The sequence below is a fragment of the Leuresthes tenuis genome, unplaced genomic scaffold (genome assembly GCF_036924035.1).
Source record: "Leuresthes tenuis unplaced genomic scaffold, fLeuTen1.0.hap1 SCAF_16, whole genome shotgun sequence".
In the NCBI taxonomy this organism is placed as follows: domain Eukaryota; kingdom Metazoa; phylum Chordata; class Actinopteri; order Atheriniformes; family Atherinopsidae; genus Leuresthes; species Leuresthes tenuis.
The window spans coordinates 27,694,203-27,718,252 of NW_027325370.1; the positions used below are offsets into that span (position 1 = coordinate 27,694,203).

At 39.6% G+C, this 24,050-nt stretch overlaps 2 protein-coding genes across 2 annotated transcripts; one reads left to right on the forward strand and one right to left on the reverse strand.

Moving 5' to 3' along the window:
- The first annotated feature begins 42 nt into the window (after positions 1-42).
- itih6 (inter-alpha-trypsin inhibitor heavy chain family member 6) lies at positions 43-13,533 on the forward strand. Its single transcript, XM_072367948.1, has 17 exons — positions 43-1,194; positions 2,054-2,089; positions 3,208-3,362; positions 4,931-5,041; positions 5,184-5,431; positions 7,370-7,539; positions 7,665-7,781; positions 7,919-8,090; positions 8,202-9,836; positions 9,979-10,011; positions 10,311-10,328; positions 10,439-10,486; positions 10,596-10,625; positions 10,764-10,808; positions 10,908-11,021; positions 11,131-11,514; positions 12,186-13,533. Exons 1-17 carry the CDS (start codon positions 1,081-1,083, stop codon positions 12,452-12,454), a joined length of 3,699 nt encoding a protein of 1,232 aa, XP_072224049.1. The 5' UTR covers positions 43-1,080; the 3' UTR covers positions 12,455-13,533.
- Positions 13,081-23,982, reverse strand: gdi1 (GDP dissociation inhibitor 1). Its single transcript, XM_072367952.1, has 11 exons — positions 23,472-23,982; positions 22,378-22,485; positions 22,105-22,204; positions 21,792-21,926; positions 21,512-21,710; positions 20,067-20,198; positions 19,858-19,957; positions 19,545-19,716; positions 16,967-17,111; positions 16,809-16,863; positions 13,081-15,777 (listed from the first exon to the last, which is right to left on the reverse strand). The coding sequence occupies exons 1-11, from the start codon at positions 23,514-23,516 to the stop codon at positions 15,625-15,627; spliced, it is 1,344 nt and encodes a 447-aa protein (XP_072224053.1). The 5' UTR covers positions 23,517-23,982; the 3' UTR covers positions 13,081-15,624.
- Between the last annotated feature and the right edge of the window lie 68 nt (positions 23,983-24,050).

Genomic DNA, 24,050 nt, shown 5'->3' on the forward strand with positions numbered 1-24,050 from the left:
ATACTTACTGTGTTGTAACAGAGGAGAGGGGAGGTCGTCAAAGCAGAGGCTTAGGTGGTAAATAGGAAAAATCCTGGTTAGCACATGGATTGATATGGACATAACCTGTGGTTGGTTGTGAGTCCAATGTCTTTGTCTTTTCTGGCTGTATGTGGTTTGCTTCTTTTTTTTAAAAGCTTGACATTGTTTACATTTGATTTATTAAAAGAACAATGACCTGTGTCTTGAGGTTGAGAAAGAACACAGAAAGGGAGGTTGATATAGAGGTTGTTAGAAAAATAACCACAGTAAGGTACATCTAATTTTTGTTCAGTAAAATAAGATAAGATGAGATAACAAAATGTGATGTTGATAATAAAATTAGGAATCAGCACCATGGACAGCACCCAAACAAACAAAACACTTGATGTAGATTTGGTCATATGACTGCTGTTAGGTGTCAAAATCTATCTGGGTTTGAATGGAAAATGTGAATATATAAAATCAAGAAAGAGCTACCCTAAATAGAAAATAGATTAACTTTGCAAGAAAGAGACATTCTGATTTTATAAGTGGATGTAAAGCAAGGCAGGTTTAATGTAGTTATACAGTCAATAGATCTTTGTGAGAGAGCGGTCAAGGGAAACGAAAACTTCCATCAGGGAGTAATTTAGGAAAACACTAAGAGCGCTCCAACAGAGCAGCGAGAGTGGTGGTGGAGAAGGGGGTGTTTTCCCCAAAAAGTGGAGCAGGGTTTAATAACCCCTGGACCTCGGTACATGGTAGCAGTCCGCGAAGTTTCCAGAATGCGTGAATTCTGCGTGCTTTCTGCAAATCAGCGTAACTCGCACGACTCTCTTACTGAATTTCGCGCGTCGATCCCCCTTTCATTTTTCATTTTTCGTTTTATTTTCAAATGACACCAGTTGCAAATGTTTATGGGCAGGAGCGGAGCCGTTCACACCAAGCTGCGGTGAGGGAGAGGGAAAGACTGCCCCTAGTAAACAGAATCTTGTGTAAAATGTGAGGTGTGAGCCCTGCTTGCATCAGTCAACGTGAGAGCGCTGGACATTTTTCTTTATTTGTACTTCCTAAGTGATTATGAACATGACCTTTTTTAAAATTCAGTACATTCTAGCGTGCCTCACTTTGTATGCTCAAGAGGGATTATTAGGAAATTATGAGGCAGATCTTGGCAAGAACATTCTCCGACAGGTGAGAGGGTTTTTTAAAAATGTATTTATTATTTTTATTTCACACAATTAATACTACTTTCTAGAGCACGTCTCTCCAGAGAAGACACAACGATGGCATAACTTAATTTAATAACTAACTAGAAAATACTTATTTCTTTTATGCATTCATAACTTATGAGATCCATTTGTTACATATTGTACTCTAAAATAAAATGTATCTTATTCTTACATTTTCTCTCTCTCTCTCTCTCACACACACACACACACATACATATTTATATATATATGTGTAGATAGATAGATAGATAGATAGATAGATAGATAGATAGATAGATAGATAGATAGATAGATAGATAGATAGATAGATAGATAGATAGATAGATAGATAGATAGATAGATAGATAGAATATCTAAGATATTGTTGCTATACTTACAGTCAATACTTAGATTTAAACAATATCTAAGTTTCACCGTCAGGAGTTTCCACTCTCAAAGTTATATGTTTATGTTAAAGACCCACCAACACACAGGATATTTGGTAATGTATTGACACAGAAATGACTTGTGTGCAGAATTAACACAGGAGACCGAACCATGCAGCCCTGGCCTGCTCTGTGTACAGTGAAAGCATTTATATCCAGTTTCACTCACCTTCATCTATTCGTGAATGGCTTTGATTCAGACTGTTTTGACACCAAATCTTGACCTCAGGTTGTGAAGATTACCCAAAAAAGGAGGCATTTGAATACACTTTCATAAAGAGTTATTGTGCCATACCACAGTTTGAATACAACATGCCTTTTGCTATAAGCAACTAGTACAAACTTTACAAAGTTAGCCTACCACTTTTCTCACTTATTGCCTTGTTTCTTTTCCAGAGAGCAAAACGTCAAAGCAAACCAACAAAACCAGTGGTAAGTTTGTGAAGGTTATACAGCAGATGCTCAAATATATATTTTTTTGTTTGTGCAACTTAATTGCAAAGGAAACTTCACAGAGAGGGAAACAACTACTTCTGCCTTTCTAGGTATCGTTAGCTCATCCACTGTGGCTTTCCCCATAGTTAGCTTCAGGGTTTGCTGTGAAGCAATTCCCAGAGAACATAAAGCAATCCTTTTTGTGTTGATCAAACCACAGTTTTCTTAAAAAAAAACAGCAAGTTGGAGTGTTGCTCTCTTCCTCCTACCTGTCAGCTTGTCCTGCAGTAATGTGGCCAGCACTGACCAGATTGGTCCCAGCAGGCACCACCATTCCCCAAGTAAATGAAGGGAGGGCAGAGACAACATGCAGGGAACTGCTTTGTGTCATTTCATTAACTTGTCAAAGCATTGCAGGGAAAGCTATGATATGAGGAATAAAAACAGCAGAATGTAATGTGTAAGGTTTATAATTAGTTTTTTCTGTGTAACACAATGGGTTTGTTCTGGTACCTATGCAACACAGATGCACCAGATTTGTGAATTTACATTCTTAAAAATATGATATCTGGATCTAAATACATTTCCTTTACGTGGCAAAATCAGACCACCAAGTCAGCATTTTCAACAGTCAGTGGAGCAGACTAATGCCTTATAAAAAAGTCCTATGTATCTTTATGATATGAATTCCATCCATCCATTTTCGATACCTGCTTAATCTGTTGGTCGGGTCATGGGGGGGCTGGAGTTTATCCGAGTGGTTATTGGGCAGGGTACACTCTGGACAGGTCACCAGTCCATCACAGGGCCACACAGAGACAAACAACCACACTCCTAGGGACAATTTTAGAGACACCAATTGACCTAACATTCAGGTTTTTGGATGGTGAGACGAAGCCAGAGTACCTAGAGAGAACCCACACATACGCTGGGAGAACATGCAAACTCCACACAGAAGGGCCCCAGCTGGGAGTTGAACCTGAAACCGTCTTGCTGTGAGGTGACAGTGCTAACCACCACACCACCGTGCAGCCCGATATGAATTCCATGTGACTCCAAAACCTCAGTCTGTTTTTTTACTTTTAAAGTGATATGTATGTTTGTTATGTTGTCAGCTGAAGGTGATAGAATACCATGTGAAGTGTACAGTGGCATCCCACTATGCTGTTACCACAGTCCAGAGTTCAGTGTGGAATCAGCTCCCCATCATTAAGGAGGCAGCCTTTGAGGTGGACCTGCCCTCCTCTGCTTTCATTTCCAACTTCACCATGTAAGTCCAATATATCCAGTTTCGTTGTTTGTTAACTACAATAACTGATTTGTATTAGAGAGTCTATCTCTTTATTTCCTCTACTGTTTACCATCCCCTTTTAAATCTGGAAATGCAGCTACTCCTGATTCCACTGTATTATGGATTATAGTTCACACCAGGTAGTGTTGAATATAATAAGCTTGAATATCACAGATCTGGAATCCACAGCTTTCCGCTCTGCACTCTCATGCCATTCTACTCTGTGTCTCAAAAGTGTTGAAGTTGACAAAGAAATATCATCTCTTATCTGAAGAAATGGTATTCCCCTTCCATGTGGGTAGAAGTATTAATAAATAAAACGAATGTTCTCGTTGATTGGCACAATCCAGAAGTAAAAGTTTAAAAGAATCATGTAAGGACATACAATTCTGGTCCAGAGGAGATGCATATCGTAATTTAATTACTTAGTGGGATGGAAACCACTCTTCTTTAAATAAGCTAAATATAAATAAAACAAATAATTCAGCATTCCCGTAGCTAGATTTGGGAGCGGAAACAGGTCAGGAGGAGGGGAAACCTGAGGGCAGATGAATACCAAGCTTTGTAAATGAAAGTCAGAATATGAATACAGAAAATAACAGAAGTTTGCCCAGCCCCCCTTTTCTCCCCGACATAATTTATGAAGACAACCTGACAGTTCAGATACACTAAACACACACGTCTACTGTATGTATGCATAGTTGGATGTAGACTTAGATGAACTGCTTTTTAAAGCTATAATCTTTCACATTTACCTTTCTCTTTCACTCTTTCGTTTCTCTTTTCACACACATATACAGTTCTATATATTTACACACTCTCTAGACCCTATATGGTCATCGTCATGTCATCAAATACCCAAAGGGAAATAGTTGTGGCAAACATATTGCGTTAGTACTTTGGCATTTCTGTCTGTGAAACTAAGCACTCTGTGTTCTATGAGAAGGTTACTGATGTTCAGTCATACCCTCAGTCCCTCAGCCACATAAATATAAGCACCTCCACTTTCCACTCTGCACTCTCATGCCATTCTACTCTGTGTCTCAAACAAGACCCACTTCAAGCCTGTGTGTTTTTTTTAGGTATACCTTGTTATTACCATGTTTTTTCTCCTTGGATATTTGCTCAAAAGACATTGCCTTATTTTAGCACCTTGTTATGTGACATCAACGAGTTAACTGAAGTCAAATTTTGAATACTTATTTTGGTTGGGATTTTGCTGGATGTAGTACACAGCAGCACTCCCTTGGAGTGTCACCAGTCGACAAGATCACTTTTCATTAATGCTGTTTTTAGAGGGAAATTACTCTTTTCCACTCACCCTGTTTATAACCTCCCACTCCTCCTTCAGATGGTATGAACTCCATCTGTAAATAAGCATGATGACTGTTTGTGAAGCAGCTTTGTGACTACTCTGGAAATACAAGAGTTAAAGTAAAATAAATCTTGCTCAAACACTCAATGCTTGCCACTGACTGAAACATAATCTGGCTACTGTAAGTCAAACAGAGAGCTTTTTCTTCCTCCTCTTTCCTCTATCCCATCAGCACCTCCAATGGTAAGGTGTATGTTGCCCAGGTGAAGGAAAGAACTGCGGCCAGGAGAATTTACGATGCTGCTAAGAAGCAAGGAAAAACAGCCGGACTTGTTGCTACCAAGTCAGTACTTCCAATACCCTTAGCAACAACAGCAAATTTTACATTTTTAATTTGCAATGTCATACTATGTATTCTTACTCTAATGTAGGTTTATTAACATGAAACTCCCTTTGTTCTTATCTATTATTTTGTGGTGTTGCAGAGAAAGGGAAATTGAGAAGTTTCGTGTGGCAGTGAGTGTGCCATCAAGAACACATATGTCCTTCCTCCTGTCCTATGAAGAGTTGTTACCTCGTCGACTTGGCCGTTACGAGCTCAGTTTGGGTCTGAGGCCCGGACAGTTTGTGCAGAACCTCACCTTAGATATCAGTATAACAGAGAGAACTGGCATTAGTTTCATTAAGGTGCTTCCTCTGAAGACGAGCCGACTGCTCTCAAACACAGCTCAAGGTAAAATGCGTTGAAGTGATTAATCAGGATATGCAGGACTATGTAGATTTAAAATTCAAATTTCACTCTTGTCTTGGACAAAACAATAAAGTACAGCAGGTATATCATCTTCTAACCATCATCTAACAATCATGATAAGTATCTATGAGTAAAGTTAACTTTTGATAAATATTGGAATATCAAGAGACAAAATAAATGTCAATGGGATCAGTCACAACTGATCAAATTGGCAAGTTTATTTAGAAAGAGAGTTATTTAGGCATTTTAGGAAATATGATCACTTGGTTCCGATATTAGTGTTTGACAAAAAAGATTAATACCAAACATATATGCTCTATAAATGCCTGTTAACTTAGCTTGACATAAAGACTGAAAACAGGATGAAACATCTGCCTTTGTCCAGAAGCCCATGAAGTCACATTTTCAGAAAAAAAAGTATTTTACATTGGAGTAGTTGTTGCTCTGGTGGAAAAGAGTAGTTGTCCCCTGTTGGTCAATCTCCCAAGTTAGTGCTCCACTAGCACCAATGCTGCCTTCACTTCCCACATTAATTCAACTTTCTCCTTTAGCTCTTGGTATTTTTAGGCCTTTTTGAGTTTCTTCTTTTTGATGTTGCTGTCGCTTGGGATTGCTACATCTATCACCACTGCCTCAGAGTTTGTCGACCAACACAATATCCAGTTGGTTAGCCATCACCAGTTTATCAGTCTGGACCTGGATGCCGCAAAGGATCCCTGGATCATCTTTGTAGATATCTCCCACTTTGATTTTGGGACTTCCAACCCATAATTAGTTAAGATGTTTTTGTACACTATTGCATGCTATACATGACTGCATCTTACACCCTGCAACTATCTGTTGGACTGTCTCAGAGGCCTCTTTGCGCAGCCTGCAACTGAGGTCCTGTCTGGTGTGGCAGACTCGGGCCTCTGTTATTCTTGTTCTTTATGCCTGTACTTGTGCTTCCATGTTTGGAACGTCCATACTGTCTTTCAGAATTGACTTCTCTAGCTGCTGATAGCGCTTCTCAAAATCAGCCACTTCTCCAGTCCGGCATTAGGTTTTAGCTGGCTCATGCATTCAGGTCATCACTGGAGGACATCGCCGTAGACCTTTGCTGTTTTGTCTCAGATAGCGGCCCTGATGCTAACTATCCCCTAGCCTCCCTCCTTCCCCCAATTGGACTTGAGGTGAAACCCCCCGCCGTGCATTGTGAATAGGTTTCATGTCTTAATATCAGTGGCTGCTATCTCTTCCTTTGGCCAGGTTATTATACCTTCAGGATATAACTGGCAGGTCTTATGTGATGACTTCGACTTTGTTCTTCCAAGTCAGCTGACTCTTAAGGATCCTCCTTTCTCTTTGTAGGCACTTGGATGTGGCTGACTTCTTCAAAACTTCTTAATGACCCAAGATGATCGTAGCTGTCCTGCATATTTGTCATGTTGCCTCTGGTAGTTCAACCCCTTAAGTTGTGATAATTTAGCTTCTCTTAAATACCATTAGGCCACATCTATCCTGTCTGAATGACATTCCATTATCCTTGCTGTACAGTTTCTTTAACCATTAGATGTGTTTAATGTCAAGCTCTAGTGTAGTCCAAACTTTCATATTTTAAAATATGTTAAAGCCCTTTGTAGAACCTTGATAAGATTAATATGGGTAAAATAAGTGTGGACATTTCTGGTGGCTTTTGTAATCCTTTAATAATTTTATTGTTATGGCTAAGGCCATATTATGTTTCCTTATCATTTGAATGAAACAGTTGGGGAGGTAAGCTGCACTTGAGTGGGGCCTGCTCTACCTTACTCTACTGGTGATTGGTAAACCCTAATTCTGATCTTTGTGCCTCCTGTTTGGAGATATACATACTTTAGCTTGAAATATAAATGTTCTTTGACTCCTATGTGGATTTAAGTATCTTCTAATTTCCTACAGGTGATACAAACCCCCCTGATTCCACTCAAGTCGAGCAGAGTGCAAGCTGTGCCAGAGTTTACTACAGTCCGACTGTACGGCAGCAAAACAGTATCTCCTCCAAAGGACTTAATGCTGATTTCATCATTCAATATGACGTGAACCTCAAAGACTTGATAGGAGATGTCCAGGTCAGAAGCATCTTTGGATTTCTTGCATGTTATGTATATTTGATTGTTCATGTTTGTTACATCACAAAAATATGATTTTTGCAACATCAGTGTTCAACTTCAACTGTCTCTGTACTCCCTGTTAGGTGTATGGTGGATACTTTGTACATTATTTTGCACCAAGGAGGCTCCCAGTAGTTCCTAAGGATGTTATATTTGTCATTGATGTCAGTGGCTCAATGACGGGCACCAAGATAAAGCAGGTAAAGTTAATAAATCTAATGGACCTACAATGGCTAGTGCTACGCTGAGAATTTTAAGATAAGGGAAATTTGCTAAAACTTAATTGTTTTTTGTTAAAATAGAATGAATCAATAATTCCGCTGATGTCTGTCAGTAGACCAAGCAGGCCATGAACACCATCCTTGGAGACCTAAGAGAAGGAGACTACTTCAACATCATCACATTTTCAGACAAGGTTCATACTTGGAAAAAAGGACAAACAGTGCGAGCAACTCGGCAGAATGTACGAGAGGCCAAAGAGTTTGTGAGGAGAATTATTGCAGAAGGATGTGAGTGAAAATTTCATGCTTTCTCAGCTTTGGAATTTCAGTCACAATTAATATTTCTTCGCTATGTGCTTTAACACTCACTGTCTCTATTGTTCCACACTGTTGTATCAGGGACAAATATCAATGCTGCTCTGCTATCAGCTGCCCAACTTGTCAACCCTTCATCCACTGGATCCTCAAGCCGCCTCACATCTCATCGCGTCCCTCTGGTAATTTTCCTCACTGATGGGGAAGCAACCATTGGAGTTACTTCTAGTGACAATATCCTTAATAATGCCAAGAGAGCATTGGGCTCGGCCACCCTGTTTGGCCTTGCCTTTGGCGATGATGCAGACTTCCTTCTTCTCAAACGCCTGGCTCTGGAGAACCGAGGTGTGGCCAGGATGGTTTATGAAGATGCTGATGCTGCCTTGCAGCTGAAGGGCTTTTATGATGAAGTGGCCAACCCTTTGCTGTCAGACATCCAGCTGTCTTACTTGAATGATCAGGCATTTGATGTTTCCCGCACCCTGTTTCCAAACTACTTTCAAGGGTCTGAATTGGTTGTGGCAGGGAGAGTTAAACTAGGGATAAAAGTTTTAAAGGTGTCAGTGTCAGCTACTGATTCAAAGCAGCGCATAAAGTTGGAAAATGATGTGCATATTTCCCATGCAAAAGAAAATGGGAGTACAGATTCATTTGACTGTTTAGGAAATTTGGAAGGAATCCCTAGTTTTGTGCATCGTCTCTGGGCGTACTTAACCATCAAGGAGCTGTTATTGGCAAAACTAAATGCTACTGACCCTACAACTCAAAAATTACTAACAGAAAAAGCCACCAACCTCTCCCTTAAATATCATTTTGTAACACCAGTCACTTCTTTAGTTGTTGTTAAGCCAGATACAGATGAAACAACTCAAACCCCAATTACTGCGAAACGATCAACCACTGCTACTACAACAGCAACAACTAAGGCCACGAACAAAATATCATCTTCAGGTGTTGTAAAGAAGCCCAGCTCACCATCTAACTCCAGCCCTGACAAATCAGAACCAAACCCACCTCAGCCACCTTTAAATACCCTGAAGCCTAAAAAAAAATTGTTGCCATCTCCCATGACAGAAACAGCAGCATCACAGTCCAAGAAAACAAGTGCACCATCCGGATCTAGTCCCACCAAAAGTGCCCCAGCACTGCTCTTTGGAAAAAAGCCCAGTGTCTCCCAAAACTATTCAAAAGCTACCTCTCCTTCCTCAACTGGAAAGATATCCACTTCTCTTCGTAACACTCTAAAAACAGCACTGCCTCCTTCGCCTGGAAAGGTTTCCACCCCAAGGTCCATTGCCATGGAAACAACCATCCTCTCAACAACCAGCAGTATGTTAACATTTCATTCTAGCACTTCACTGCCAGTCAGTTCATCCAGAGTTGATCCTGCACCCATACTTGGGAGAATCACAACCCAACAGCCCAGTCCTTTGTCGACAACTCTCAACCTTATCAAGGTGAAAGGGTTATCCTCAGATGTAGAGAACAGCGCCACATCTGCTTCAGACCTTCATCAGCCTAAAACCACCTCTGCCCCACCTAAGCTGTTATCGACACTCACCTCTCCCACTCCGGCCCCAGCTCCAGCTTTGAAAGAAAACAACATAAACTCAAATGCTGACACAGACTTGAGTCTCGCTACCCTGGTGTCAGATAACTTTGCTCCTATGCCTGGTGTAACAGATGGGCCAGGAATGTGGGAAGCAGCTCAGCTTCTGGGTAGGTTACAAGCTTTTTTGATTGTGGTGCACTGAATCAGACTTCCAATCAAAAACCTTTTGTGCACTGATGGTTACAATCAACATGTTAAAGTTGTGGCCTATGAATACTTGTCCCTAATTGAATGCTTTTTCTCTCTTAGATGTCTCTACTTTAATCCAGATCCAACAAAAAGGTACCGTTTTCCTGCCTTACCTTGTCATCTGCCTTCTAAATGTAACTAGATTTCATAATTAGGTTAGTTTAACGAGTCATTAGGATGACTGAGTATTACAATTCCTGAGAAAAGGAGTATTTCCCAAATTAAATTTTGATAGCAATTTAAAAAGTAAAAAAAAAAATAAAACAAGTTAACATTATTACGTCTCTTTTTTTAGTTACTTACACTCAAGTGATTGGCAAAAAACAAAAAAACAATAAAAACAAAAATTGGGAAAATCTGTAATCTTGTGTCTTTTCGTTTCTGCTTTGTAGATTTTGACGATGTGAAAGGTGGGTAACATTATCAACTAAACAGGTTCTGTTTCTACTTCTAAACTCAAAAGACCACTGGTGAGCAACATGTGCCCTGACCTCACTCTTTGCTTACCTGAATTTCCCAGATCATGATGCAACTTATGGCTATGACTACGATAACAGCTATGAGGCTTGTAAGTTTTATTTGCTTAAAGAAATTTGAAGAAATCAGGAAATTCTGCACTTCTGCAAGTTTTTAGGGCTGAGAAAAAATAAGAAAAGAAAATATATTTCTTTTATTAGGGGATGAAATAGCAGAAACAGAGTCATTTGGTAAGTATTCAAATCATGTAGGTATCAAATATTATGCAGTTTATAGAGAAATGCTAAACATATGATGTGCACTGCCATTGGTTTCAGTGGTTGGGAGTGAGGCGGACTGTTCTTCAGTTGAATGTCTTGTGCTTTTAGAACCTCCATCCAGGATGAACAGTATCAGAGTCCTCACCTCATCAGGTCAAGAGTCTATCTTATTTATTTGCTTATAATTATACCCTCAGAGTCATTTGAATAGTTTATGTCCTCTGACTGTATTTAGCCTATTGTCTGTTTTAGTTGATGGCGATCCTCATTTTGTGGTCCAGCTTCCAAAGCTGCATCAGAACCTGTGTTTTACAGTAGATGGCAGAGCAAATGATGTTCTCAGACTGTTGGAGGACCCAGAGCGAGGTGTATAGAACAATAAAATTTCAAATCTAACATGATGTGTACCTAAGGTGTACATCTGACATTTTACGAAATGTATTTATGTATTTTTATATTTATCTTCCTCTTCAAGGGATCATTGTGGATGGTCACCTAATAGGAGCCCCTTCCAAGCATGGAGTAGAAGCCCGCTCTCGAACTTACTTTGACCAGCTTACCATCTCTTCAGCCACAGGCAGCTCTGGTGACTTCATGATCACGCTGTCACTTGATTCTGTGATAGTGGAAGGTGAAGGACTGGAGACCCTACCTATCAATCAGCAGGGATCAGTGACAAGGCAGGGAGTGACTGTTACTGTAGACAACCATCAGAGCTGCTGGATTAAGCTGGCCAAGGGTGTGCAGTTCCTTGTCCTATTCCACCATTACAAACACCCCAGCTACCTACAGATGGCTCACCTCGGCTTTTACATCGAAGATGGACGGGGACTTTCAAACTCAACCCAAGGCCTACTGGGTATGCAGAAGAAGCTTTTTAATGTCAGATCCCACAGAGAATATGTACGGCCCTCCCTGTTACTAGTGGAATAAGTGTGGTTAACATACTGACATAACAATGTAAAATGCTCAAATATAGGTTAAACGTACATCATTCTCATTATGATCAGTTTTGTCAAGACACCTTATTACAAATCAATACAGAGGAAAGCCTGTAGTGTCAGTTTTTGTTACAAAGGGTTATTATAGTGAGAGTATATTTCTGCATCATTATCTGACAGGTCTGATTCATTTTGGTAAGTGGTGTAACCTAACTAGGGGGTTCTGTTTCCTAACCCTAACTAGGAAATTGTGAGGCCTAGTCCTCAGGAAATAGTTTTGTTGTTTAAGAAACGAACAGCAAGTGAACTGATGTGTGAAACTGAAAGTAATTGAACATGAAAAGGTAGCAGAGAAAAAAGGGGGAAAGTTACTCTCTTGAACTTGAAGGTTTTATCATGATTATTAATTTCTGTTACTTTTTGCCTCCTTTCCTGCAAAGTCATTGATAGTGCCTACCTTTTATTAATAAACACAATGACAACTGAATTTGTTGAGGGGTTGTCTATACAAATATCAATTTGAGTGATTGAGTAGATGTGGTTAGCTGCATTGCATTGCATTGAAACAATGTTCTGTATTTGCCTGCAGGCCAGTTTCAGCATGCCGATGTAAATGTAACATTGAAGAATGATCATCTGGATGGAGGTGTTCACCCACCTAACAAGGAGAAGATTGTAGCAAGGGGCATCCTGATGTGGGGATCAGAGCAGATGCCAGTAACCTTGCAGGACAAGATGCTGAAAGACAAACTGCAAAAACGCCACCTTGGTAAATGTTGGGTGGTGCCAAAGGCAGAGATTGAGAGACTGCTGGGTCATTTCTATGAGAGCTATGTAGTGAATCATCTGGAACTTTAGCTGAGTCTGCCCCACCATGTCTCTCCTCCTCACAGCTCAGGTCACAGCAGTTATAATGGCATGACTATCAAAGCATGAAGCTAAACTGATAGCACACTGGGCAATAATGTCATGTTGCCACAGACTGGCTGAGAATCAATGAGAGGCGCAGTAGGTGAGATGTTATAAAAAAGCAGGAGAGAGTGCGGTAGGTTAGAGGCTGCAGTGAAAAAGTATATAAAGGAATTATGAAGATGTACAGTTCCTGAATTGTAGGACTGAGTGGTGCCTATATGCCCTCTCCATTGCTGACTGGATCAGGCCTCTGTGTTCTACATCTATTACACCTGATGTTCTCCTGGTCGCATGGCATCTACATAATGTCCATTTGTGCTTTAGCACTTTGCACTTGCTCCAAAATGTCCTGCACACAAATCCTCTTCGCAAGTAATTTAACAGATTATGTTCCATTCCAAATAGTTTTAGTTAAAATCATAATCTTCTCTTTCAGAAAAATTTGTGTCAATTAAAAATCATATAATTCTGTAAGTTTTAGTACAAGTGTATGTAATATATTATGTCTGTATAGGTAATCCTCCCATAAAGCGAGACATCCTCAAAAAGAGACACAAATCCAAGTCGAGGTCTTTCCAGGTTTGCCATGTGCTTTTTATTTTTCTATAATTTCATTCATAGTTTAATTAATTGTATTTGTTACACAAGACATTAGGCATTTTTCACATACTAGTGATCAAACGAAGACATTGTTTTCTACTACTCAGTCTGAACAATTTTTTGTTTCAAGGGACACTGTCAATAGTGGTTTCCAAGGCCATATTGGATGAAAATTAAAACAGTACAACCACATGTGAGGCTTTTGTTCTCAATAAATAAAAAAGGAGAGTACAATATCAGAATTTGTGGGAGAATGAGGGGGAAAGAGCCTCAAATATATCTATGTATAAGGGTTTCCAGTTTTTATCAGATTAGATGTTTATGGAATGAAGACCACACACAAATGATGTACAATGTGAAATTGTTGTGAATACAAGGCTGTGTGTGTTGAGTTTGATTTCAGATGTATGATGACTGTTCCTGCTTTCTTTCCATCAAAACCTGTTTCTTAGGAAAGCTGATATAACATTAAATAATGGAATGATCATAGAGTAAGGTAAACATAACACAACTGAGCAAATAACAAACAAAAAATTCAGGAGTGCATCAACTTTTAAAATCAATTGCATCATTAGACAATAAAACTATGAGCATAGCATATTCGGCATTTGACGTGAACCTTCCCACGATACATCAGCGAAGTTCAAATAAATAGATCACAATGATAAGACACATCAGCACCCCAAACACACAGTAAATTTGTTTAGAGTTGTTAAGGAATTGGTCATGATGGATAAAGTAAAAGGGAACTGGTTTTAAAGCATCTTGTCTGTTTATCTTCTTTTTGTGTAACAAGCTAAGCCACAAATCAATTGAGCAAATCAACTGCAAGTGTGCACTGCAGAAATGCAAGGAACTGTCTCCACTCAGGTGTACAAGAACACCCCTAATGTAGTGGAAAACAATATACCTTCTACAGTATTAAGTTAGTCTGCACACACTACAGGAGCGAACTTTTAATATTGTCAGCAAGCTTTGCCAATAACAGAAGCACCATTTTTGGCACAAGACTGACCTATAACTGCCTGTTAGTTAAAACAAAGCAGTCAAATTTCCCAAAGGGTCAAGACGTTTGAAGTACACCACACATTGAGGCTAAGACCAAACAAAATCTAGTTTATTCTAAAGGGACAGCACTAGTGACTGTGGCTTCATACTTTTGTTATGCTACAAAGTCTTAAAATCATGAGAGCATCAAATTCTTCCTTCTATTGAGTCCCAAGAGTGAAAACTTATCTTAACAACATAAACAATCTGGTGCTTTCACTGTAAGCTGAAATTTCAGTCTTCATCCTCGTAAGTCAAAAGTGGCATTTTTCACAAGTCATACCCACAGCATTGACTACATACATTCCTTTCCCCACGTCACACTTGATCTCAGCGATTCTTCTTCCCTCATTTCAAATCTTCCAAAGCCCTTCATAGAAAGCTTTACCTAACAGTATACAAATCCGCTCCATGGCTCTCTTGCTTCTGACATTCCCTTTTTTATTTTCAACTTGAAGACCACAGTTTAAACCACTGCTACGTAAACTTCAGAACTTCAGCCAGTAAGGTGTGCACCCTTTATACACAAATAAAACTTAAAGAAACGTTAAAGAGTAAACTATACAATTCAAATTTGACATAACACACAGAGATCATTTTGGAATGGGGTGACAGTTAATAGCCACTTGTTAGCTTGCCTGCTAACACAGGGAACAACAACAGCATTGCAGTGAGCACTATCAGTTTAAAGAACAGCCCATTTATATGTCACTTTTCATCACATTTTTGCCCAACCAACAGATTTTACCATAAGGTCTCTTGAAATAATGCAGGTAAAAGACTAAGCAAGAGAAAAGTGAAAGCAGGGTTGACAGGAGTGGTGTGTGGAACAGTCCAGCTTTCAGACCGCAGTGTCTTTGAGTCTATGTACAATATTACCATGTGTAAAAGATGCATGCACGTCACCAGAGGATTCTACACAAAGCCAAAACAGATCTCATGTCAGATCTTGAAGTTCGGACTTCTCATTGCCCTCAGCCTTCCATTCACCCAACGTCTGATATGAGGAGAAAGACATTAAAGAAAAAATTAAATGCTCTGAAAATCTACAAGAAGTAATAAATGATGATGGTTAAGACACGATTATTCTGTATATTCTACAATGGAATGAAAGACCTTATCAACCCCGCTTTTTAGTGACAGAGAAAGGGAACGTGAGTCTTTGAAAAGCGTGTTTGTTTGTGTTTGAGAGCATTTATGTGTTTGAATGTATGTGTTGGTTGAGAGAGAGAGAGAGAGAGAGAAAGGGAGCATTAAAGAAATGGAGGCCAACAGCTGAAGAGAGGCTGAGCCCATACACACACCCTCTGTCCATCGCACTCATACTACTCTCCCCCACCCACCCATTTGTTTTTAAAGCACTGGTCAGGCAGCCGCTGCAGTTTACTACAGGATCTGCCATCTCTCAGCCATTTGTTGCCCCCACTTCCTTTTCTGGCCACACCCTTTCTCAGAAGCCCCTCTACCCCTTACTGCTCATCCTCCCCAAAAACATCGTTCTGTTTGCGTTTCATGTTTTCAAAGTCAAAGTCGGTCCCAGTCATGCGTTTGTAGATATCCTTGATATCGTTGCAAGTAGTCTCAAAGTGAGTTGTGGCATCATAGGAACTTGAGGCAAAGACCTGGGAAGAATAAAGTTGCAAGACTGAGAATCTACAACAATACTTTTAAATCTGAGAAAGTGCAATGGTGCTCTAAATTAAATGCTGTTACTCTGTCATGTTGGAAAATAAAATAAAATAAAATAAAGTAATGAGAAATTATCCTTTTTGGAACTATATTACCTATATCGAAATCTCATCAAATAATCACCATCCTATTGAAGCAAAGTCTGTAAAACACATCCTATAATGACCATTAATGGCTATGCAAAATTTCACAACAATAAGATACTTCAGTCTGGACAAAAGTTGTGGACCAAGCTGCTGATATTGCTATATTAGCTATGAATAGCATGTACCGTAAAATTCTATAAGCCGCTACTTTTTTCCCAGGCTTTGAGCGCCGCGCAGCACAGTGCGACTAATATATGTTTTTTTTCTTCTTTTTTTTTTTCATGCTGCCAAAAACATTTTGCCTCTTAACATTAGACCAATAAAATTAACGTATAGTTCACAGTGGTCCAATGAAACTGTAGGAGAAATCCCACACACTTACACTACTAAATTACTGTAAATTGAAGAGACTGAAGGGAGTGACGAAGTTCGGAGGCTGTACAATTCAGACACTGAAGAAGATGACTTTGATGGTTTTAGTGCACAGGAAGATGAAGAAGGCGATCAATGACTTTTCCTGGTCAGCTACTGTCTTTTTTTTTTACCATCCGTGTACTAGTCGAAAAAAAAGCATTTATGCTACGTATTTGTGCGTTAGCGATAGGTATTTAAGTTAAAACCATCGGTGTTACAGGCTCTGTTTGGGAAAAAAGCATTTGCAGTATGCATTTGTTTATGTTACCATACGCATTTAATTTAAAGTTTAAAAATCCTCACATGTAACATCTTTCTGTGTAAATATCTCATATTACTTATAATCCGATGAGGCCTATACAAGTACAAAATGGATTTTCTTTTTAAAATCAGAGGGTGCGGCTTATATTCAGGTGCGCTCTACAGCCTGGAATTTACGGTAACTTGGATAAGACATGTCTTACCTGGCTCTCAGTTCCATCATCTGTGGGCTCATAAAGGTCACTGATAGCCACAAACCTATCATAAAAAAATAAAGAATTTTTTTAATTCTGTTTAACTATACATGCACAAAACATTAAATAATGGCAAAGAAATAAGTGAAGGTAAACACTGCACTGACTTTTGGTCGATAGGCTCCAGCAACTCTAGGGCGGGCTCTATCTCAGTCTCAGGTTCACTGGTTTCCACTGTGGTGCTGACAATGGCAATGTACTTCCCCTGGGCTGCCACGTTGTGAGCGTAAGAGATCATGCACACGTAGATGTCTGGAGAATTGTCAGAGAAAAAAAGTTAATTAACACCTTTCGGCCACTTAAAGCAGCAGAAACAAACTGGAAACGGCTAGGTTTATCAGTTTATACCTTCACCTGAGGTGTTCTTTAACCTGTTTTGAAGGAGACTGGATGTTAACAACTTTTCAACTCACATCTGACCTGACATCGGAATAAAGCTTGATGTGACTCATCAGTTATTTCCAGCTTGGGCCAGCAAATAATGCACTCATGTGACTGATCAGCATCCCCCAAGCTATAAATATGATATCCCAGTTATTACCACAGATAAAAGTCATTTCTGCAAACGTGTTCTCTTTATTTACCCCTTGTGGTCGTTCCCCACTATTATGGTTCTTTTCTCCTTTTTAAGGTTTGTTTCAAGTTAGGACAACTACTTATTTGACAAATTACTAACACTAGCAATGTAGCCTATACTACCACTCTCTGGTGAGTTTAGAGTTACAACACAACCTAGTTTTTTGCTTTAAACCAGTCAATGGAAACGTATCAGATTCACATTTCTTCACTGCAGCTTTTCAAAAAATAACCTTTGATTTGCTGTTTACGAATGAAGACCCAACCATTGGTATTCCCCTTTTAATATGTGAGGGGAAGTATATAGAGTATCATTTTAAAGATGTTGTATGTAGCCACCTGATGCATCTCTTATTTTGACTCTCTTTTGCAACGTTTTTGTCTCCACACCTTCTGAGGGAAATATTTTTGTCTAAGGCCACTGAATAATATTCTGTGCTCTCAGTTCCTGACTTTTTCTATCTTCCTTTTTTTCCCCGCGCCAAAACGGTCTTCAACCAATGGATATTAAAGGGAAATTTTGTGAAGGGACATTCTAACTTTTGTGAAGTTCCACAAACTCAAATCTTTCAAATTTCACAGTGGTTTAAGCAAATGCTAGATTGTGAATCTTTCCAAAGTCACTTCAGCGTAGGAAAAAAACCCAACTGGTTCTGTGTAGTGTAAATTAGTTCATGTTGTGTCTCAGTTTTGCAAACCCAAAGACAGCAGACTGTATTTATGCATTTGGCAGATGCTTTTATCCAAAGCACTTACAAACTTACACTCATATCCCAGGTAGGCAGGTAGCGTTTAGGGGTCTTGCCTAAGGACCCCTACTGGAGGGGTTACCTTTAATGCAAGGGTGTCAGGATTTGAACCCAGGTCACCCACATGAAAGGTGGCAATCATACCACTACTATCCAGTCCCCCTGTGTTGCTAAATGTAGTAAACTACTGTCTAATGCAAAGAACATAGCTCTTACTTGAACTGCTTTGGAATTTTTGAGGTTTGAGGGATTTACAAGGTGAAAAACGTTGCTCTTCTGAACAACCTTTTAGCTTACACAGAAATGTTAGTGAGGTATGGCTTACCTAAAGCCAGAGTTTTCAATGGTTAGTTATTCATATGAACTCTTGCTGATCTGCACCAGAAGAGTTTATATTTGGAGTTTCAGATGTAAATGATTCACTACTATGAATACAGAAAATGTTCAACCAGTATAATTAATTGTATTTTAATTTGGCCAAAATATAAAGTAATTTCCAAGAATCCTTCATTATGGAAGAGTGTCTAAGCTAAGAATGCTTGAGCATAATTTTTAAATGTATCAAGTTTTAACTCAAAAAAGCTACGTGCTTCTGTAATGAAACATATGGCAGCCACGGAGAGGACATCTAGTTGTAAAATAAGAATATCATTTTTCTGCCAGCATTCCTTTTCTGCCTTGTCTGCAAAGTCTTGGAATATTCTTCAGAGCTTTGAACAGAAGAAAAAAATGTTTATTCTGACTGGATCAGTCAAAAAGTGAATCACCAGAATCAACCCACTCGTCCAGTTTTAAACAGTGCTAAGAACATAACCAGGGCTGACAACCACTGTCAAGATACCAATTATCTCAAATTGGAGTTGTAAGTTTTGGCTTTTTGGGGTGGCTCTCTGTGTAAAATTTAGCTCTGTTCTTACATAGGATTGGTTGAGATTTTGGAAATTTCTGCTTAATACTGCAAAATCAAAACTAAAAAGTTCACTAAAGAGTTCTAAAAGCGGAGAGGAACTGCCGACTTGGGTGAACCACTGACGATATAGCAAGAAGAATTATTATTGCTACTCTCAGAGATAAATATAAAAAATAAATGATTTTTTCTGCTTTTAATGATTACAGTAATCTATTTTGGGATGGTGGGGGAGGGCTAAATTTGTTACATTTCTCCAAAGGACAATAATGCAAAATTATTTGTTAAATGATTTGTCTCCCTGAGAATGAGCCTTTCTGTCTGCAGGGCAGAAAAATCAATTCCGCTAAAAGTAAGAAAACGTACTTATTTGAAACCAGTTTTATCGTTCCAGCTCCTATAGACTACTTCTATTACAATCACAAATGGTTGTTTGTTTGGGGCACTGCTCACCTGAGTTACGGTTGACCTGATTCTGAGGAATGATGATCTGGCAGGAGTTGGCATCATTAGTGTTTTTGATGGGGTGGCTGAGGACGCAGATCACACGGATCACCTGACCCGCCTTATGGACACGATCCGGTATGTAACTGGGATCACATATGAGCTGCTTGCAGCGAGCCACCTTTAGCAAGAATGAGACAATGATGTACTGTGCAGGCATCTTAATAAAGGCCACTAATTTGAGTGAATAAACTCAATTGAAACTTCGCTAAAACACTGTTGAACTTGCATATTCTTGGACAAAAGATCAGCGTGGCCATACCTCACCCTCAGACTTCACTCCAATCACTTTGCCACCCTCCATCACTATCTCATCTACTGGTTTGTTCAGCATATAGGTTCCTCCATAGATTGCACTCAACCTTATACAACATAAGAATAAGACCTGTTAAATCATGAACCAGTTTTAATTTCTATTTCTATTTGAATCATTACATTTCCATCAAATGATCTGTATTATGAGCTAAATACCTGGCAAAACCCTGTGGCAGTTCTCCCAGGCCATACAGGGGGTAGAGGTAGGGGCTCTTTCCATAGCGTGCCAGTGATTCACTGTAGAGTTTGATACGGTTGATCGTCTCCAAACAGGGAATGTCAAGATAGCTGAAGGCAGAAACAGCATGAAGGAGTCGGGTTCACTTTGTTCAACATAAATGTTTGTAACAGAAAATGAAGTCAAGTACAAAATATCAGAAAATACATTCAATGTTAAAATCCCCTGCTACATTAAACAAAATAAAGTTAGGAAATACTAATATTTGAAATTTGGACTGAGCAAATATTTTGAGCCACCTCTCATTTATTTATCTTTTGCTTCCAAGGAGCAAGACTTTTTGTAATATTTGAAAGTGGCCGTGAACAATATTATTCAGGGTTTTAGAAAGTCTTTCAGAAGCCTCTTTCACATATTGGTTGTGCCTAATGTGCATAAAAAAAACACCCTGTTAACTCGCTGCATTGTAATTCATATATGCTAAACAGCCCTGTATCAGTGTGTCAATAGACACATCAGCTGAGTAACAGCAGCACTGTTGGTTAGCATTGATGCGTGTTAGCACACATGAGGTGGGCCTGTTTCGCCACTGTTGTTGACTCTCTTGCGAGCTTAGAGACATATCAGTGGCTGAACAACTTTGATTGCCTGTTCCGCCTCAATCCTTTCATACGTGACCCATGTGTCCCATGGCGGACAACATGCAAACACCCTGTGGGTTCTTTCCCAGTACTCTGGATTTCTTCCATTGACCAAAAACATTTGTTTTAGGTTAATTGGTCAAACTAAATTGACTGTCAGAGTGAGTGTGAACATGCATAGTTGTCTGTCTCTGTATTGGCCTTGCGATGGACTTGACTACCCATCCAAGGTGTACCCTGACATCCGCCCAATGGCAGCTGGGATAGGCTCCAGTCTTATCAGAAATGGTCTTCATTGAAGCATGGCTATCAAGACGTCATTTTGGAACTGGACTAAATATAAGAGACACAGGCATCAATCTGGCATGATAAATCCTACCCAGAGACCAGACCTCAACATTACTGGGGCAGTGTGGGATCATCTTGACGAAGAATGGAGCAAAAGGCAGAAAAACATCCAAGGAAAGCCTTGGAATATCCTCTAAGAACTCTGGAGAACTATTCCAGAAGACTGTTTCAAAAAAGTACAAGAAAGACTGCCTAGATATGAAGGTCCAGGCTGTGTTGAAAAATAAAGCTGATAATACCAAATATTGAATTTCAGTCTTGTTAGAATTGCACAAACTCTTTTTTTGCCATGGTACATTTATGGTTGTATATGCTTCAATAAATTGCTGAAATTACTGTCCAGGAAATATACAAAGAAATGAGGAGTGGCTCAAGACTTTTGCACAGTACAAAATGGGATTTTTTTTCATTTGATGTTCACTATATGCTCTTACTCATCTGTCCTGTAGAGGGCCAAGGCGTGGCCAGTGAAGTCAATGACATCCTGACCGAGGTCAAATTTCTTGTAAACATCTCTCATTGTTGTGATTTTAGGGTCCACGCCCTCAAAAGTCTTGGGGTCATTCTCATCGAAATTGGCCACAAAGACTAAAAACTTGCGAAATCTTCGCTTCTCGAACATTCCCATCAGATCTGGAATTTTAAAAAAAGGCTCCACATTAAACTATACCCATGATAGATTTGATAGATGATAGATTTAACCAGGTGTCTTACTCGAAGCTAGCGCCTCAGTCTCAGTTGACGGCACCTTGTAGATCTTTCCTCCTTTGTACACAAAACTTCCCTCCACTACTTTAAAGTCAAGGTATCTTGTCACTTCTGTGTATAGCAGCATCTTCACAAGCTGACCTGCAATCACAGAAATGAACTACAACTTATAATATGTGATTAACTTTCTAAAAACACATTCTGCCTATATAGTATTGACATAAAGACCCATTTAAACAAGTTTCCTCCTTGTACTTCACAGGCTAATTTACATAGAATTGAGAATTATATAATGTCTATCCTGTAATCTGATACTCACCATTGGCCATGAGAAACTTGGGGATTAGATCAACGTTCCAGTCTCGTCCTCTGCCCATCGACTCAGGTGGGCTATCTGGTAGATTAAAGCGCTTGTACAGCTGTGGGAAAGGACAGGAAAGAGGACATCAACATAAAATCTATGAGGTTCACACTATCAAAAGGAAAAAGTTGTTGGTGAATGAGCACTATAGAACAGAAGAAGCTGATGCCTGATGAGATATACAGAGGGACATAAATCATAGATTGATTAGTTTCATAATCAATCCAGTACCTCCTCCAGGGGTGTGATGGAAGAACTCTCCCCACCATAGTAGGGGTTCCTGTCCATATGAAGAACCTTTTTCCCATTCACAGACATGATCCCAGACAGAATACATTCCTGCAGGAAACAAGCAAACTCAGAACAGAGCACTCAACTCACATCAGAAATAATGAGCAGACATCAAATAAAGGTAACTCAGGGGGCACAGGTAAGGAGGTATTTATTCACGCAAGAGAGGCACAGATGGACAAAGACAAGTCTAATGCAGGAAAGACGACCACATTAGATTTAATGCTTCCTTGGTATCCACAATGTGATGATTCATTGAGCTTTTTAAATCATATGTATATGTACTTCATTAGTTTTATGCAGAAATATATTGGGAATGCGAGTTGGCTTCAACAGTAAGCGGATGCATAAAAGGTTTGTGTCACTCGTGCACGTACACTATTATTATTATTATTATTGTATTGATAATAATAATCGGATGCAACTGTAATAAATCAAATAAAAGAACATAAAGAAACAAATGACAAAGAGTATGTCTGACAGCATTTAAAACTACCAAAATATTTGCTTGTGTGGCTCTTAAAACATAGATTAATACAATATTTTCCCACAAGCCTATCCGGCGCATTTCTGATGCACTGGGTGTGTTTAACAAAAGTAATTGGGGCGAGGGTCGTAGCATTGAACAAACTCGTCCTCAGGCCTGCGTCGATCAGGATGAGGGCCTATGTAATGCAAAGAGGATCATGACACACTGGGGTTACGCCTAAAAGATGCTACAGGGTGTAACACTACACCAAGTCGTCTGTGAGACTGAGAAGGGGGGAAAAACAGAGGAAAACAAAAATGAAAATAAACCACAACTCCTGAAGAATTGTTTCCCTCTTGTGTATCACGAGAGCTTCAGTTGCAACGTTTTCTCGATATTTCCAAAGCGCATCTTCCAGTATTTTTCTAATGTCACAGCACAACAGATGCAGGAGGCTTTCACTCACGCGCTCATAGCGGACCTGCCGACTGGGTTAGACCGTCATTTGTTTCACACAATCAGTCTGGTTTGTTTTGGACAGAGCAAACGCAACTCGACTACTTACTGTGAGTCCAGTGCCCAAAACGATCACATCATATTCCTCATCCATGTTGTATCACCGTCTCTCCCGTCTCGCCCTCTTTTTGCCTTGAGAAATGAAGGGTACTTAAGGGAAGAATGCAAATGAGTCCAAACGCAGGGGAATACTATCCCTTTCTGAGGCCAACTGCTTTAAACGGCTCTTCTAAGTTAAATATTATTTATTAATCATCAAGCATTAATGACCAATGGAATATATCGTCCACACTGTCACCGGCGAGAACGACTAAAGATGGCCCTGATAGCGTAGCACTCTAGAGCAATGTCGTTGCGCGTCGGGAAATAGTGCGTATCCTCCTTATCTCTCCCCACTTTACAACACAATGGATTCAAACTGAAAGATTGTCTCTTTGAGAAAACACCGCTTTGAATTGGTTTTAATAAGCGTTTTATAGCCACACGCCCAGTTTCGTTCGACAGCTAAGCCAGGAGTTTCGCAATTGTTTGGAAATTTTGCAGCTGACCAAGTGTGTGGTCTCTATTTTTTTCTGTCTTTCCTTCCCAGTTGAAGGCGCAGCGTTGCGTGGATGCGGGCAGTGGTATC

Excerpts from the sequence above, each read along its gene's own strand:
- gdi1 (XM_072367952.1), bottom strand. The coding sequence starts at position 23,516 with ATGGATGAGGAATATGATGTGATCGTTTTGGGCACTGGACTCACA. Across the intron at positions 19,717-19,857 it reads GAGTGAAGTCTGAGGGTGAG|GTGGCTCGCTGCAAGCAGCT; the intron begins GTATGGCCACGC and ends TTCTTGCTAAAG. Across the intron at positions 17,112-19,544 it reads TCAGGTCAACCGTAACTCAG|ACATCTACGTGTGCATGATC; the intron begins GTGAGCAGTGCC and ends ACAATTCTCCAG.
- itih6 (XM_072367948.1), top strand. The coding sequence starts at position 1,081 with ATGAACATGACCTTTTTTAAAATTCAGTACATTCTAGCGTGCCTCACT. Across the intron at positions 2,090-3,207 it reads GCAAACCAACAAAACCAGTG|CTGAAGGTGATAGAATACCA; the intron begins GTAAGTTTGTGA and ends TTATGTTGTCAG. Across the intron at positions 3,363-4,930 it reads TTCATTTCCAACTTCACCAT|CACCTCCAATGGTAAGGTGT; the intron begins GTAAGTCCAATA and ends CTATCCCATCAG.